At 34.7% G+C, this 18,155-nt stretch overlaps 2 protein-coding genes across 2 annotated transcripts; one reads left to right on the top strand and one right to left on the bottom strand.

The window, feature by feature from the left end:
* Positions 1 to 6,571, bottom strand: LOC106113408 (uncharacterized). The gene is made up of 7 exons (XM_013306147.1): positions 6,176 to 6,571; positions 2,765 to 2,958; positions 2,012 to 2,168; positions 1,548 to 1,713; positions 1,127 to 1,314; positions 765 to 947; positions 1 to 321 (listed from the first exon to the last, which is right to left on the bottom strand). Exons 1-7 carry the CDS (start codon positions 6,335 to 6,337, stop codon positions 166 to 168), a joined length of 1,206 nt encoding a protein of 401 aa, XP_013161601.1. The 5' UTR covers positions 6,338 to 6,571; the 3' UTR covers positions 1 to 165.
* Positions 6,572 to 13,635: 7,064 nt separating this feature from the next.
* LOC106113379 (TNF receptor-associated factor 6) lies at positions 13,636 to 17,228 on the top strand. Its single transcript, XM_013306108.1, has 7 exons — positions 13,636 to 13,761; positions 14,045 to 14,196; positions 14,932 to 15,053; positions 15,228 to 15,418; positions 15,660 to 15,820; positions 16,052 to 16,306; positions 16,527 to 17,228. The coding sequence occupies exons 1-7, from the start codon at positions 13,720 to 13,722 to the stop codon at positions 16,852 to 16,854; spliced, it is 1,251 nt and encodes a 416-aa protein (XP_013161562.1). The 5' UTR covers positions 13,636 to 13,719; the 3' UTR covers positions 16,855 to 17,228.
* The last annotated feature ends 927 nt before the right edge of the window (positions 17,229 to 18,155 follow it).

Consider the following 18,155-nt stretch of genomic DNA (forward strand, 5'->3'; position numbering starts at 1 on the left):
AAATTACTAGATCTAGACTTATATTATGCTTATAATATGTTTAGACCTTACAATCAAGTCTTATTCCGAACAAAAGACATCAAGGAATTAACACAATTTACTATAAATATTTATAACTCATATAACTTAACGACGAGATCATTTTCTATTTTAAACAGTCCAATGTCAGCTGTCACATGTTTGGTTGGGTCTACATTCACATTTGGCATGACCTTCTCTCCACACCAGCCAGGAGTCAGCTGCACATGGACCCTGTGTGTGCAACAAGTGACACGCATTGTTGTATGTAACAGCACCTTTGCGCGATGAACAAGATGCAACCTGGAAAATATAAATCAAATGTCAAAGAGATGTATAGACTAACTAGCTGTCGACCGTGACTCCATTCACTCGAAAGTAAAAATAAACTTAATATGCCTATGTGATATTCTAGACTATGTTCTATATATCAAATTACAGCGAGATCCTTTCAGCTGTTCCGGAGATAGCTTTAAACAAACATCCATCCATCTAAAAATTCGCATTAATAATATTAATAAGAAGTAAGACATAGCAACATATAGGGAAGACAATCTACAATCAAATGTATTATATTCAGTACAAAATTTAGTACCACAGATTAGTAGCATTTATAAGTCCTTTTTTCGTTAAGTGTGAAACGGTACGAGGTTGTGGCTTCGAAAAATTATGCATATAAGTTGATAATCTTCTTTTACTTGTTAAAAAAACATGAGTTTCGGACATTTAATACAATATTGTGTTACCTCTCGACTGGCACATATACCGGCGCCGCAAACGCAGACGCCGTTGTGGCTGAGCCCATCGAGCGCGGGGCGCGCCTCGAAATCGAAGGCGAGCACCTCACCCGGCGCACACGGCTCGCCCGCGCCCGGCCTGTAGCAGCGCCGCCGCTCTGGTACATACAGGCGACCACGCCCACAAGGGACCTACACATTTGATATGGATATGAATTACAAGATATGTTAAATTACAACAGAAGACTGCAAGTGAATTTTATGCATCTGTATTCAGAGAAATGAGTAAAATCCCTTTTACTCCTAACGTTCCTTTCCTTAACTTTCGGTACAAATAATCTACTGACATCAGCTGTCTTAAAAATGATTACCTTAGTACACCGTCCTCCCCTAGCGATCATCTCGTCGTTCTTGCATGGCCCGCGCGTGTACAGTCGGTAGCAGGAGCCATCGAAGGCGCGCGCGTGGAACGACTTGCAGCGGCACTCAGCGCGCGAGCCCTGCTCCGATACTTCTGCTATTGTGAACACGTGCCCCTTCGTGCACGGTCCCAGCGTATCTGCAATCATATAGCCAAAAATCATTTTACAAAACGTGTAAACTAACACTTCTAACTCTGTCAGCTGTTGGGATAGCTACAATAATAAGAGTCGTTAGTTACTTAAGAAATCCTTTCGTCGTCGTCAGCTCCTTATGCGTCGTGGGACTCAGAGAATACAAAATTTAGGAGTGACTAGGCCTTAGTAGCCACTCTGGCCCAGTGCAAACTAGCACCTGATTGTAATAGCTTACCTAGCTCATAACAAGCAGCAGTATCGTTGTGATAGTGCGGCAGGTAGGTGTCGCAGCCGCATCTACCGCCGGGCAGGAACAGCTGACCGCGCTCGCACGGGCCACGCGTGTAGTGTGCGTAGCAGCCGCCATCCTCCGACCAGAAGTTTGGACCGCCGGACTCGCACTGGAAGTAACAAATTCATAGTTAAAGATCAATTATTTACAAACTATTTTAGCATTTTAGATCATTATTCATCTACTCACTAATGAAGTCGATTTAAAAATCTATTATATAATACCTGAACGATTTATCAAGACCATGGTCTTAATTATAATCATTACAGCATTTAGTCAGGTTTGGTTGACATCATCTCCCTTCCCTGTACTTTCCAATGGAATGTCGGCAGAGTGTATATTATTTTTACTTTTTTCATTTGTTTACTTATGTTCTATCGGATGAGGTTCAAAATTAGATGACTTACGGTGCAGTTAGCTAACCCATCAGTACCGATGTCTAGGATAGTACCAGGGTAGCATGGGCCCTGCGTGAGTCGGTGATAGCAGCGGCCGTCCGCCGGCCAGTACAGCAGTGTCGAGTCCGCGCACTGCTGCGGCCGCACGCACATGCCCTGCCGCACCCTTCAAAAACATAGAAAAAGTGTATCAGTTAAGACACGGCAATTAGGGCTCGTCACGTCATATCACAACAAATCATCAATTCAATAGGTTACGCTTATTAATATAAAGTTAAAATCGCAACATTTACGTGTGCCTTCTCGTTCAGCTAACAATTTCTGAGCGTGTAAGAACCGTGTAGTGTTTTAACCTTCAAGGTCAAAGTTTTGTAATCCAACTAGATGAGGATGGCAAAGAAGTGGTCTCTAGGATGATTCATGGATGGCCTGCATTGAGCAATGGAAGTCCGTTGGCTAAAGCTATACGCTACTCTACGTTACGTTAACCGTGACACACCGCTTGCTCAATATGGGGATTTCGTACAAGGTATCTATAACGCTATGCGGTTCGCACGATCTGTTGCCAATCGGATTGCACAAGTCACGGCTATACTTTTTATGAACCCTTCGATTGTCTCGTATGCAAACATTTTATCAGTCTATTCATATCTCACAGTGAAATCAGTGAAAAAAAATATTTCTGGGTTACATGAATTTTTCTTTTATTTCTGTATTCTATTTAAAGCATAATTGCTGTAACTTATTCTGATGCTTACCTACCCGCGCTTGTTGAATGTCTCTTCCACTGGTGCGAAGTACTCCCCAGGCCGGCAGGGTCCGCGCTCGAACAGCTTGTGGCAGACGTTGGATAGCGGCAGTTGTGCTGTACCCGGCGGACACTTGCACTCCGCCACAGTGCGCCCGCCCCATCGCCCTGGACTCAGCTCCTGCGTCTCCGAACATGGGTAGCCTTTCTGGAATGGTTGATGGTAAGATTGTTAAACTCTGACTCCAGAGAAAGTTAGGAGATAAACAAAACGGCATATAAAATAATAATCAGAAGGGTATTGGGACTAGGTTTGGGGCACCATCCCGCACAGAAGAATAAGTATAAATAGGTTACTTTTGTTCCTATCCTGTGTTCCGTTTTTCTGGTTTGTAAGTATTATAATAAATACAATGTTCTACTTTTATTCTCTATATGTTTTTCTCGTTATTAATAATTTATGTACAAACAATAAACTTCTACTAAACCGCTGCAGTTATTATCAATTTAAATATAACAGTTAATACGTAATAGTGCATTCTCATTGTGCTCGCGGCCAGCCAACATACTTTAATTCAACATGTTTGTGGCGTATAAAGCAGTTGGTTTAATAAAATGTGCATATAAGGGCAAACATATTTTCTACATTATTACTAGACAATAAAGTTTATTTTTCCTTGTGCTGCAGTCTTTTCAGAAATAAGACTCAAATGCGCCCCTGGACGTGATTCCCGTCTGATATAATCTTTATTTACAGATATCTACGAGGATTAAATTCTAATGAGCTTGATCACGTTATACTTGTAAGTTGTTAACATTCAAATGTTCTAATGTGGCAGATAAACACGTGGATATAAGGACTAAGGTAAATGACCTAAGTGATAGTGGCGAAATTCTAAAATTAAATTATTTGATTTGCTACAACGATATATAAACTCTTGCAGGGTTACTCGAATAAGACCTTTTATCTTCCAGAAACATGTCTAATTTATCGTTTCCACTGCCAATTATGTACTGCAAGAAAAGCAGTTTATTATATTTCTAATATTATCTGGTTAGAAAATTTATGAGACAGTTGCCCCTTGTATACAAAGTATTTTGTCCTAAATCCAAGACAGATTACGTTTCCTGTTCCGTATTCGATCTCACTGGCAAATTTGAGATTGCACAATCGCCTTTCATACTTGAATCTGTACTTTGTTACTAGCTGTAACAATTGTCTGCACATCGAAATAAACTATCCCTCAAAGCACCGATAATTTAATGTTTACTTGAAAAAGATTAGCGTAGATATCTCAAATTCAACACTAAGGCACTCCCTTAGTTGTATAAAGACAAATCATCATAATCTAAAGTGCTAGAGCCGCGGATCGAACCTAACCTTATCTAGTAAATTTCTCCACGTAGGTCTACATTGTGCTTTTCCCATCCAGTTGTTTATGTCGATATTTTTTAAGATTTCGATAAAGGTAAGTAGTAAATGATAAATTATTATCTTGGATTTATAGTTATATCGGAATGAAATACGGAAGCTAGATATCTGGAGGTCGAAAACTAGTGCGTTAACCCCACATGAGTGGATTAACGAACAAAGATAATATTTATTTTTGATCTTAATATTTTATTAATAATATTATCGAAAACAATGTTATTCATGATACCTAAAATAGGAAGTGCAATTGTCACTGTTAACTTAATAATACTTTGATATAAACAAGTACAATAATGTCTTTGTGTGATCACAATTTACATTGATTAAATTCATTATCAATTTTACTACAACTTTTATAAAAGATAAGTAAACATTTATATTCGTATATTATATTTTATGCTTTCTTTATATATGTTTTCATAAGAAACGCGGTACGTAAACATCTGAAGAACGCTATAAAAATATGTCCCTTATTGACCGAATAGATCGTAACAACCTTGACCAGATAAATAAAGACACTTTGTCTTACTTAAGTAATGCACTTTAAAATTGCAACATACTTTGTATTTGAATACAAACTAGAAATGTATTTTTTTCTGTCGTATAGTTTTTTAACATCCTATACAGCATAATAAAAGTTATACAGTGTTATATAACTTAACCCATGAACTCGACAGGAGCATGTAATGCAATAGTAGCAAGCCATTATCGCCTCTATTGCATTTTAAATACAGGTCATATCTGTGGCCAATATTTTGATAATGATGGAAGCACCAAAGATCATCTGAATATAATTTCCTAAGAAAGCAAAGTTTCACATTTGTAATAATAGTATTACAAATGTGAAGACGCATTGGTATTTAATTGGAAAGTATTGTTCCACTGACCCGTTACGAGTAGCTAACAGTAATTTTGGTTTCGTTTCGTTGTTGCAAGTGATTACTAACCTAAAAATATGACATGCAATACATCGACAATTATCTTGTCGTAAATTACTTGATGTGCGAAAACTTAACTGTGGTTATTAAATAAAAAAACAAGTGACATGTAATGTTCAAAATACATTTGTTAAGCAAGAAAGCAGTACCTCTAAGTATTTAACGAAAAATTTCCCCCTAAAAATTCTGTCCTAAATCTTTCTATACACGTAAGATTCTTTAGACCGGTTGAACGGTGTCACCGGACCTTTATCATCAAGTTCGAATTCGTCAGCCATCTCCGGTCACAATATCGGATGTAGTAGGGTTCGCTGTTGTCGGACGTGTCATCATCATCATATTATGTGGACATTTTTAGTTCTTTTAATATGATGGCTAATAGAGATGTACGGAGTAGTACATACTGTGCCGATCCTCCATCCATAGGGATAAGGGCAGGTTGGTGATGATCACTGTTAGTTCTTTTAATTCTAAATACAGCACCCAAGGGAAACTTTAAGTGCATTTCCTTTGCGTCACCGTTTGGATATCTATGACTATTTTAATCGTTTAATAATACCAGTAAATCTAGTTTGACGAGGTTCCGAATGCGGACTTGTGAAAGACCCTGACCTGTGTTATGACACACCTTTATGACCCACTGCGGTTATCTTATTAAAACATTTTTTCGCAACACCAATAATGCCTACTGTGCGAACGTTACAATACAATTCAAACTAAACGTTTAATATGTTAATTTAAATGAAAGCGTATTAGTTGACAATATTTCAAAATGATTAAGCAAGGATTTTGTGGAAAATTTTTATCTTTCATCTTTTCATGACCAACAAGTAATAATGCCGCAATGTAAGGATTGCGATAATGGATCAGATATCTCTAATAGATATAATATTTAGGTTTGATTTGTGAGTGTGAATGTTGTTGACCCTTTGCCAGCCTTTTCGTTGGAGAAACGGAAGAAGTAGAGTAGTGTTGAAGTTAAAAAGAAAAGTGAGATGGGAGGTTACGTTGTCATTTGTTTTTAATGTTTGCTAAGGGGCAAGTAAATAACATACCTTATAAATTGTATAGCATTTTCCATCAGCAGGCCAGTACAGCATTAGCCAGCCTCGGGGATGCGTAGCGCAGGGGTTGCGCTTGGCGTCCGCCCACGGAGGGGGCAGCACTGCCGCCTGCGAGCCACAGACTAGCGCAGCGAACCATAGCCACGCTGTCATTTTGTTTTGTCTATGCCACTCTATTTTACTCCAAAAATTGTAACAACTTAGTTGTGAGCCATATTTTGATTAAATTCAAATATATCAACTGACTTTTTGTCTGTCTTGTAATAAAATTCTACACACTGACCACTTATTTTTAGTTGCACTGATTATTTGCTTTAAAATCACATCATTGTTTTTATCACTGTCGCCAAATCGATAGCGAATTCGACATTTTCGAGACCTTATTATTGCCGTACCTATAAAACTTAATAAGGAATACTAAAAGAATTGAATTATAATATTGATAATCTTATTTAAAACAACGGTATATTACCAAGATAAAATATGAACATAGCGTCTTGTTACGGCCCATTAAACTCCTATTTTTTCTCCGGCGTTTATCTAATACCAGTATAATGGTTAACTGTGCAGATTACCGCAGCTCTAACGGTGAACACCAGTTACCGTTCTAACTTACCGTCACAATTTCAAAACTATTAGTAATTACTAGCCCACTTACTGAGATGTGCAAATACCATATCTATAAGTTATCGATCGAATACTATGCCTCCAATTCCATTCACTTCTATGCCAAACAACAATCTGAAAATTAAAGACTTGGAACACAGCGTTACATATTGGTAACTTATCTGAAGGTTTCTTGTGAACCCATAACTCAATTTTCAAATGTATATTTGATGGCTCAGTGAAAAAAATCATCTCTTTCTTACTTCGTACAGAAAACCATGCAAAAAAAAACATAATTCATTTTAAATTCAAACGAGCGAAAACACGAATATTTTGCATTTTAAATCAAATTAAAACATTTTTATGTGAAAACAAAGAATTCGTTATGCTACATAAATGTTACGTAATTATAAAATTAGGCGCAAGTTCATTGCGAGTGTGCGGTACGGAAGTTACTCGTTTCGTCATCGTTCACTCTCTGAGCGGGCACGCCGCACTGAGCAGTATTACGTCAAACATATCGTGGGATAGATCACACAATCTTTTAAAATGTCCTAGTGTTTCACTTCCCACGGTACTTTAGTAACTTCGCTTTGTGCACCTTTGTCCTAAATGGACCAAAACATGAAGTCCAGCACCACTTTATTACATCGTTTGAGATGCTATACAAGTAGATGGGGATAGAACAACATGGCACACACCACAAAAAAAGAAATGGGTAAGGTGGAAGAGGATGTAGTAAGATTAGGCACCTTCACAGAAGTACTAGTAAATATTTCACTGCGTGCCGTCTCACGATTAAGATATCGCAGGTTCCATTACCTCCAAAGTTGGTTTGCTTATGCATTATTTAATTTCTGCAAAATCTGATTCACCGGATTGAAAAGAAAATGTAAAACAAATTCTTTAAGTAATTTAATGCAACTGAATCGAGAAGACTGCGCTCAAATAAAATTTAATCCGCAGTGAGAGGACGCGAGGCTGCAAAAGCCAATTCTTTCCCTCATTTTAAATTCCAACTAAAACTGTGTTAAGATTTTTTTTTACGAGTGGCAACTGTTAAATAACGATTGTACTCTTACAAAAGAACAGTTGGATAATACCTTTTGTTATTCGAGTCTTGATGTTAATGACTTTGAGTCGCTTCTGTCTGTCACGTTTACCATGAGGCCTAATTTTGTTAAGAATAATATGCTTAATACGGTTACATATTTGGTTAAACTAATTGACATCCCTACGACAAGCACAGGATGTTTTTTTTGTAATAATGGTATAATAGAAGCAATTACATCACCCCTAACTTAGAAGCTCCAGGGCACTCGGTAGCAACGTATAAAGAACATAGTAGTAGGAATAGATATTGACAACATTTAATAGTTGTGAGATTTGTAAATGGCGTTGTATTACAGTTTATTGCATTATACAAAGGTATTAAGTTCAGCTCGTTTAACAATAAGATACTATAGAAGTCACTAAATAAATACAATTTATTTTATAATTCATTGTGTTTCCTGAAATAGTCTGAAAGTGTAAAATTACGTACAAGAGTGTTACTTAATCAAAAAATGAAATAAATAATATTGAACACTATCATTGAGTAACATCAGAAAAGTGCACAATAGAAAAATAAAGAATATCTACTTTTTAACTTTTTATTCTTTTGCTAATGGCATTTCATGAAATTCAGTCTGTGATTCTTAAAGTCAGGCGCACACAAAGAAATTCCACTGGTATGTTGTCCATTGAAAACAATAATACCAAAATATTTACTTGCATATTAAGATAACTGCGTTAAGTGATACAGTTTTCCTAGCTTTAATGTTGCCAAAATTAAAAGCAGGCAAATTCTATGTGGCTGAAAAACCATGCTATTGCCTTAAAAATAAGAAAGACTGTACCCACTGTGAAGACAATGTCTTTATTCTAATAAAGATATAATTGAAATACACTGTAAGAATATGCGATTAAATATATTAACGTAGTAATATAAAGATAATATAAAAATATGCAAGAAATTATAATATGTCACTGTCCATTGTAGCACAAATCAAGAACATTGTTCTGATTTTTCTTCTTGTTTATAATATTTATAAGGTAAATATGTTATTTCTACTTTTAATACATGGTAAATAAAATTCAGATATGTAAGCACTGCATGCATATGTGTACAAAAACTTGTCTCCCATTTTAAAAAAGGGTTCTCTACCTGGAATACTTATCAGAAAGATACCTCACTTTTTACGTGACACATTTATTAACTTAAACCATTTTATACATTATTTAAATATAGTTTTATAACACAACATACACACAGCACTACCCAAATATAAAAAAGATAAATATAAGAAAATGTTATTGATCTCTTTCAAAGACATAAAATGGTAAAATGTTTGTAATAATTTGTATTGATCATGTAAATATGTGTACCCGCGAAGGAATGAAAATTACGCGCGTAAATATCGTAACGGCACGGGGCCCCGCCAACACGCGTGCCGTCTCAAACAACACTGGCGCGCTTTGAGTTGAGCTTTGACTCTAGTTGTAGAGCATTGAATATTACGTGTCGTGATAGACATTGCTTTACTTTTTTATTTTTACTCTGTTTATCATAAATATCAACTTGACTGATTTCTCTGTTACATTAATTTTATTCAGTAAATTGTAAATGATTCTCTTTATAATTTAAAATCCAGTCACTTTTACGGTTGGTTGATCAGTACAGCAGATAACATTATTATGAAGTAAATTTATTAATTAATTCGTCTGGAATTTTAATTAAGTATTTGTTCCTCTTATTTGCTATTAATAATTATAAATTTAACTTGCCTGATACATTAATTATATTTAACAATAGATGGGAATAAATTAAGCTCATTCTCTGAATAAATTCGTGGGAAACCATTTTATTCATATCAACTCTTTATACCCGAGATAAATTTATTAATAACGCAAACATACATGAAAAAAATAACGTACTACAAAAAACTTTAATTTCCTACCTGGTTACAACAAATTGTCGAGTTGTTATAGATAGACGATAGACATTGTATCGTATACGTAATAATTCATGTACACTTTACATATCAAATATCAAACGTACAGATTATGTTGATTTTGTTCGTCAACATGTTAAGAAAAATGTTTTTTTAAGTCGCACGTTTTATGCTCTTTTATGTGTTAAAAGAGTGACATTTATTTTTTATCAAAATGTAAACTTCGTAACAAAATACAATGTAATATTAACAAAACTAAAATAAATATATGACTTTCTATGACTTTAATTGTGACAATGAGTTGGGATAAATTCATTAAAAATTAAAAACAGTTCCCTTCAGTCAACAAAAGACTAGGAAACGATACAAGTAAAGCAAGAACTTATATGCATTTTACCGTTTATTCAAATCAAACGATAAGATCTAGAGTCGATCGGCCGATGGTCGACGGTCCGCGATGCAACCATCCAACTACGAACTAACAAGCGCGGACGTCCACGTCAATTACACAGACATGCTTTATGAAGCAATCCTATGATAGGAACAGGAAACTATACGGGGTTTTTATCTCTGATAAATGTTGTTTCAAATAAGCTCATCGTGTCTTCACTTTGTTAAAAGGCAATGTTTTTCTACATAGTAAACTTGTACTAAAATCCTTATATTCTTTGATATTTCCTGCATTTTTTAATCATAATTTAAATAGTTTTAAACAAAGATTTGTTCGAAATACCATTGCATTTGAAGTAATCTCTCCAGCCTGTACTAATCAATTTCATAGTTCTAAATTTAAATTATAAACATAAAGAAGCACCGTTAGAAATTAAAAAAAAATATAGAGCCGGCACACTCAGACGGCCTAACGACTGACGCTTTACGCGGTGTCGTAAGCGGCGCGACTGTACCGTTAAACGAGGTTGATCGACCCTGATCGGCCTAGCGCACAAAAACCCACGCCTACAGACCGCCGTGACTTTGTCTATTGTCCTTATACCAATAAAAAATAAGTGACCCATATTACGTTCTATTTACAAAATATTACACTTTTAAAATAAAGATAAGATTCTTTCAGACAATCAATAGTGGCGTTACGGCAATATGGGGAGACCGCCCTGGGCACCGGGCATAAGAGAGCGCCGAAATCGAATATAAAGGGGCGCCTGCAAAAAAAGGAGGCGCCCAAAAATCTCTCAGGACGCCGTGAATACTAAAACCGGCCCTACAGATAATTACGTCCAAAATTCCATTACCATTCAGCTCGTCGATTTAGCTACACAAAATGGTAAAGAGTTAAATGACTATCGTATGAGTTCTTATGCATCCTTTACTTAGTATTGTTAGATGTTAACTAAGTAGAAAATCAACATTAGTTGTAAAGTAACATAACATTACAATGGAAATGTGTTAACATTTGAATTGAACCCGACGTGGAATAGTGAAACGTCTTCCGTCATGCAATTGTTAATTTAATAATAAAATATCACAGAACAAACATGGCGATGTTACGTTATGCCGACAAAATCCTAATTGTAGACTCCCCACACTTATGATTATCATAGACACGAAGATACAGCCTTATAAACATTTTATAATGGGATAGTTATAGGATAATGTATGTAATTAATGTTAATATGATTAACTAGCTTTTGCTCGCGACTTTTTCCGCGCAGAATTTAAAAAATATCTAGTAATAAAGATATGCTTTGTTACTCAATGATAATATAGCTTTTTAATGGTAAAAGAACTATTCAAATAAGTCCAGTAGTTTTTGATTTTATTCGTTACATACAAAAATACAAATCTTTTTATGATATTAGTGTATGATTGCAACTCGTCTTTAACTTTTTTGATTGTTGCGATTTTCTAATGATGTCACTTCTCAGCTGTTTGCCACGCTCTTCTGTGAAACACCTCGTATCACCAACGGCGAACTTTTGTCTAAATTATCATGCATGTTTCATGTATCGGATGTGAGTTTGAACAGCACTTCTTTTCTAGGTTAAAATCTAACCTTAAAATGTATAAGAATAATCCCGGCAATCTGTTACAGAACCTAAAAAGCAACCTAAATAATATATACTCTGTGCACAACAATAACAACAAAAACGTTTAGATTTAGAGAATCGCGTTTAGAATAACAAGTAAATTACGTAGTAAAATATTTTCTTTTTGTGCTCTGCCCTGTTCCAGTAACACAGTAACCATTATATTAATATTCAATTAACGCGAAACACAATAATGTATTCTATTATATGATGTAATTTTCCTTTAAAGGCGCCATGTTTACAATTTAAGCGTAAAACTATTGGCACACACTATACAAGTAGTATGGTGATACTTAATAACAGCAAAACAAAACATGGCACCGGTAATCCTTAGATTAAGGTGTTCGCTGGGGCTTAAAAGAATTAATTCCGCAACTAATTTGGTCAGTAGTGAAAAAAATCAAATGTATGATAATTTTTCCAAAGGAATGCATGTGTTCCACAAATTGCAGCAAAATAAACTGATTAACTAAAAATTAAACTGTCTTTGCCTAATGAATCATGAAAAAAAAACTTATATATAACAATATACAAGTTTTTTTGTCATTGAAGCAAATTCGCTGCAGGTATTTATGGAGCAATCTTATGAAGATCAGGGAAGCGTCTTACATAAGCCTATAACACTTTATAATTCCGAGCGCCTTCTCCGGGCTTGCAGGTCGTGCCAACTCGCGTAAGCAGCACTGATTCATAAGCGAAATCCTTTAGTGACGTGGCTTTATACAAAGCCAGCCTCTGCCTACTTCACGCTTTGAATAACGATCACTTTCTTGAGAAAATTGTTTCATGTGATATATGATTATAAGCTGTAGATTAAACCTATATCCGTCTTTTTATTTTACCGATTGGTAGCTTTTATTTCATGAACTCTATTTAATTTTAGTTAAATGTATAACAAAAAGCAAGCATATTGAAGAAAATTCCTAAAAAAAGGTTAAGTCGAACATGGCAACAATTTGCTTACTTGCACCTTTGTCATTTAAAATGTAAATACAATATCACTCCACACGATAGTGGTCTGGCGATGTCGGATACAAGATACATTAAAGCCAAGCTTGCATTAGCATACAATACAATGCGGACAGAACGTGTGGAGTCCGTTTCGCAAATCACTTGCTACATGCTCTGTTGACTTATTATTGTCAATTACCTAACTTGAATTATATAGCAACAGTGTAGTATGCCATATTAAAATGCCAATAATGTTAAAACACAAACAACCTTAACAATAGCTTTAGGAGTACTGGCTAAAGCTCAAAAAGAGAAATATAAATATTTTGAGGAATTTCGGGGTTGTAAACTCTTCATGCCCCCGCCGTGTTTGGTATAAACAAACACACGAGCGGCGTGAATGGTCATCTGTACTACCAGACGAACTCTAGATGCGTTACCGGCATTTTGAATTAAATAACATTTTTTAATATTCGAGTATGTCTGCTCTCCTGCTCTGTTAGTACGACGTTCCTTCTAAACCTTTGGAATGCTTACCTTAGCCACAACAATAATTGGATTTATTGAGGTTTATTCCAAGTTAGCGATCACCCTTCAAGACTGAAGAAGCACTGGAAGAAAAAGAATAAGTTTAATGAAGTTAAGCAATTATTATGAATTATGTTCCGGTTTTTATACAAAGATTGTTTCTTGTTATTACATTTTTTGAATCAAACCACTATACTTGATGTCGCAAATTGCCTGTCTTTTAGGGTAAATTAATTAACGAGGGTAACACCGTAACAATGTCAAACTGACATTTACATATAACAGTTTTGGCAGTTGGCATTTTTGACATTATTATTTCGTATTGTGTTCAAGTTTTGTACAATTTTTGTATATCTTATTTTATTAACTCGATGTATTAATAAAATAAAATACAATCACTCCCTTTATTGTAATGGATCCTAACAAAACAAAAAGTGCGTCTGAAGGAATAGCAGTAAGTATATTCCTATTAACTTTCAAAGTGTTAAAACATACGTATTTTGTATATTTGACTCTTTACCCTATAATCTCAGTCATAAACATATACCAGGAAGTGCAATGAATACGAACACATATACAAATCCCAAGTGGGCAACCAGTTTACGAAAGTAAAGCCGCGTCGTATTACGTTATTTTCTCATCAAATAAGTTCTACCTGTAAAAATAAGCAGCGTTTTTGACATTACAATTATATTTTCTAACTCAACAAATTTAACCTTTTTTTAAATCTTTTCCAGCCAATGGGAATCACAGCATTGAATGAAACGGTGCTCAGTAACCAGCCGGAGTCGAGATATGAATGTCCGGTCTGTCTGAACTGGCTCAGAGATCCCGTCATCACCACTTGTGGTCACAAATTCTGCAAGAGTTGCATTACATCATGGCTACGGTAAATTCAATTGCAACTTTTGTGATTTTCCTATTGACATTTCAATTGATTTTAAAAATCACCTTATTTTTTCTTAATGTGGAGTCTGTATGATTTTCTGTAGAAAATCTATTTTACTGCCTATTGCTAGACTATAGCTTGCTTGACAAATAGTTTATGATAATACAAGAATTCAAAGTCATTGTCTAATTTAGACAATGGATAACTTATACTGACCTTGGCTAGTTGTTAAATTATAGGAATAAAGGTATTTATTATTTACATTTGAAACTAAATATTTGTTTATAATTTCAGTTATTATTATTTATTTTTTACCTAAGTGAAATTAATCGATTAAATTCTCATTCACATCTTAAAACTCAAGATGGACTGAAAACAGAAAATTGTTTCGAATATATTAGTCTCTTATTTTAGTGATAATTTCAAATTGAACTTTATGACATGGTGTTAGGTTTGCTTGTGCTTTATCGAACATGGAAAAGATATTTTCACATGTTAGCTCTTTAATGGCAGTGGTACAAAGTCGTCGGCCGATGTTAGCTGATGCTTCAGATGTGGAAGTTACTACAGATGAAGATACAGGGTGTGTTTTTGTATATATAACTTCATATTGACATTTTATGATAATTTAAAAAGCAATGTATCTGCAGCAACTCTGGTATAGTCAATGACCACAGACTAAGAATTCATGAGATGATTCTGTGTGTGAGTGTTGTGTGTCTTTTTGTGTCGCAGGAACAGTGGCCACTGTCCCATTGACAATATCAATCTGAGCATGAAAGTGGATATCTTCCCAGACAACTACACCAAGCGGGAGATACAGGAACAAAGAATGTCGTGCCCATTTGCTGCTAAAGGTAATATAGGATATAGCTAGTCTAACATAAAGCATAGCAAATTAATATAATTTTTTTTAAAGTAAGCTATAAGTAATGGCCATCATTTAATCTGGCAAACTGCTTCATGGTTTTTATTATATATTTCTTGGTATATTTAATGGAATCTGTTGCTTTTTATTACCACTGTTGTAGGCTGTAATGTGAAAGTGACCCCGTTGGACCTGGACGCGCATATCGCAGCGTGTGAGCACAACCAACCTGATACTTCAGCAGCGCAAACGCGACTACCCTGCGCCTTCCATGCGGTCGGCTGCAAGGACACATTTGAGAGCCAGGAGGATATGAATAATCATCTGCAGAATGATGTACAGAAACATATGAGTGTAAGTTATTTGTCCATATCTATTGACTGAAAACTTACTGGACTGATTATGAAAACTCTTTTACTATAATCCCTTAGTAACATAACAAAACTTGATAAGTAGACTATGTTTTACCTCTATGCCAAATTTCATCAATATCATTTAAGCTAAGTTCTGGAGATACCTTCAAACAAACATCTATTCATCTATCCATCTTTTGCATTTATAATATTAGTATGATAAATACTATGATTTATTACAGTTTCTGATGAACGCATATTCAGAGATAAAAATCAACAATGATATATCAAACGCTAGTATTGATACGAAGGAGCAGGAGGCTATGAATCTGTGGGAGGCGCCGGACAAGGAGGGCGCGCAGGCCTCCGCCGCACCACTCACAAATACAAGCACCCTCATAAGGTATTGGTCGCTGATTTTATTTGTGACAGAAAAAATCATTCACCTTATCAATATTAGCAATCTGTAAAAATGACTATACCATTTTCTTAATTTAGGATCTTTCGCATAAATAGCGTCGGTTTATGTTCATTCTTAATTCAAATGCATTGTAATCAGTGATACTAAATCGACTACTACTTCTATTACTAACTTACTTAACATGTTCACTTATTTAACTTAATTAATTTGCAGAGCTCTGTACGAACGTGTGGTAGTATTAGAACAACGTAACCGTGAGCAGGACATAGTACTCGCCAACTTGACAAAGCAGTTGTCAGCGCTGGCTGTTGCCAAGATGAAGCAGAATAGTGATATGTTGCTGCGTTACTGCGCGGGAAACTACATCTGGAGAGTTGACAACTTCCAGCAGCGCCTCGATGCTATGCTCAAAGATAATTATAAGATGCTCTATAGCCCGGGATTTTATACTTCGCCTAATGGATACAGGTGGGTGTTTTTGACTTGGAAGCATGAAATACTGTAATAAATGGGGCTACTCAAAAAAGTTACTAAGTATCCATTTTTTTGAACATCCTGTACAAATTTTATTTCTATTATTATAAATTAACTAGGAGGCTCATAAATGAATTATTTTTTTAAAATACTACTAAGGAATGCTCTATTGTGTAATTTTGGGACACTCTGTACATAAGTTTTCTACTTCCAGATTCTGTGTCCGTTTAAACATATCACCACAGAACCCACTGTTCTTCGCTCTGCACGTGCACCTCATGAAGACTGAGAATGACGATTGCTTGGAGTGGCCGTTTAATGGACGCATCTCCTTTGCTATGATTAACCAGTTGGACGCCGAGCGGACGCAGCGAGATACAATGATGTCCAACTCCACTCTGGTCGCATTCCGGAAGCCCACCGCTGAGATCTGTCTCAGAGGCTTTGGGTATACCGAGTATGCTCTAGTCAGTGATGTGGTTAGGAATGGATTTGTGAAGAATGATGTGCTAGTGATTAAAGTTAATATTAAATGTGTTTAGTTTTGTGTTTCAAGTGTTAAATATGTGATGAAAGTGTTATAAAAGTGAAAGTTTGTTGTCTCATGACCAAACTCGATTATCAATTCAAGGTTTATTTCTACTATATAAATTAAATGAGTGTTTTTGATATTACTATATTTAGGTCATCTCCTTAAAATTAATTTGACCATAAATATTAATTAAAAATACAGAAGATAAGCGTAAATGGTTCAAGATTGATTTTTGGGTTTGGCTCTAAATGTAAATGGCGGTGACTGTACTGTTTTCTAATCACTTTGAGTACAGTCACTGTCAAAAATACATATGAAGTTTTAAAGTAAAAAGGTAAAAAATATAAAGTAGCTGTACTTTACCTTTGTTACATGATTATGAAAATTTATAAAAAGTAATTATTTTATTACAGTTTTAATTATATTGTTTAGTTTGCTAACTTTTATATCGTTATAATTACGACACGTTTTTTCACGTATTTACGTATATTAATAATGAACACACGTGATTGTTTTTGTACTTAATTCATACTGTAGTCTTAAAACTATTTTTATTTAAGTAAAAATGTATATTGACATAGATTATACAAAATGAGATTATATTAAGAATTGTTACTAATGAGTAGAGACTTTAAAAATGCTACAAAGGTGGTACATCTCGATTACTTTATTATTGACTCCGTCCAATATATCAGAATGTTATAATTAATGTACTTAACATATTTTATATTAAAACTAGATCTGATACTGTAATATTTATGCAGTATTGTTTGTTACCTTGTCTTATTAAACTTACATTCCTTATTTTTATATTTAACACATGGTTAGTGATTTTTATTAAAATGTTATAAATAAATATATTTATTAAAATGTATTATTTCAGTATTCATTATATAGGTACTATGTTTTATACAAATATATAGATATACATACTTTTTTAAATCAATGCGAAAGTTTTTTTTATTGATAACTTCTATTAATGTTTTAACTTTTTCTTATTAGACTTCAAATAGAAGGTTCTCAATTCCTTTTTATGTTTTTTTTTAAGATGCAATCTGATTATTAAATTAATTTCTTGGTAAAGTATTAATGCAATGAATGATATTTTTATTTTAAACTTGTACTCAAATACATTCCGATGAAACGAAATTCATTCCACTTTGCATCTGAAGCACTTTACATTTTTAATTTGAATTTTATTTAGTAAAAGTGCTGATAATTTTATCTAATCTCATGTTTCACATATTTTTATTGAAATTGTAAACATATCTTTGTCAGGTGCAGTATTATATGCGTTGTTATTTATATGGT

This window comes from Papilio xuthus, unplaced genomic scaffold (genome assembly GCF_000836235.2).
Source record: "Papilio xuthus unplaced genomic scaffold, Pxut_1.1 DF828258.1, whole genome shotgun sequence".
Classification (NCBI taxonomy): domain Eukaryota; kingdom Metazoa; phylum Arthropoda; class Insecta; order Lepidoptera; family Papilionidae; genus Papilio; species Papilio xuthus.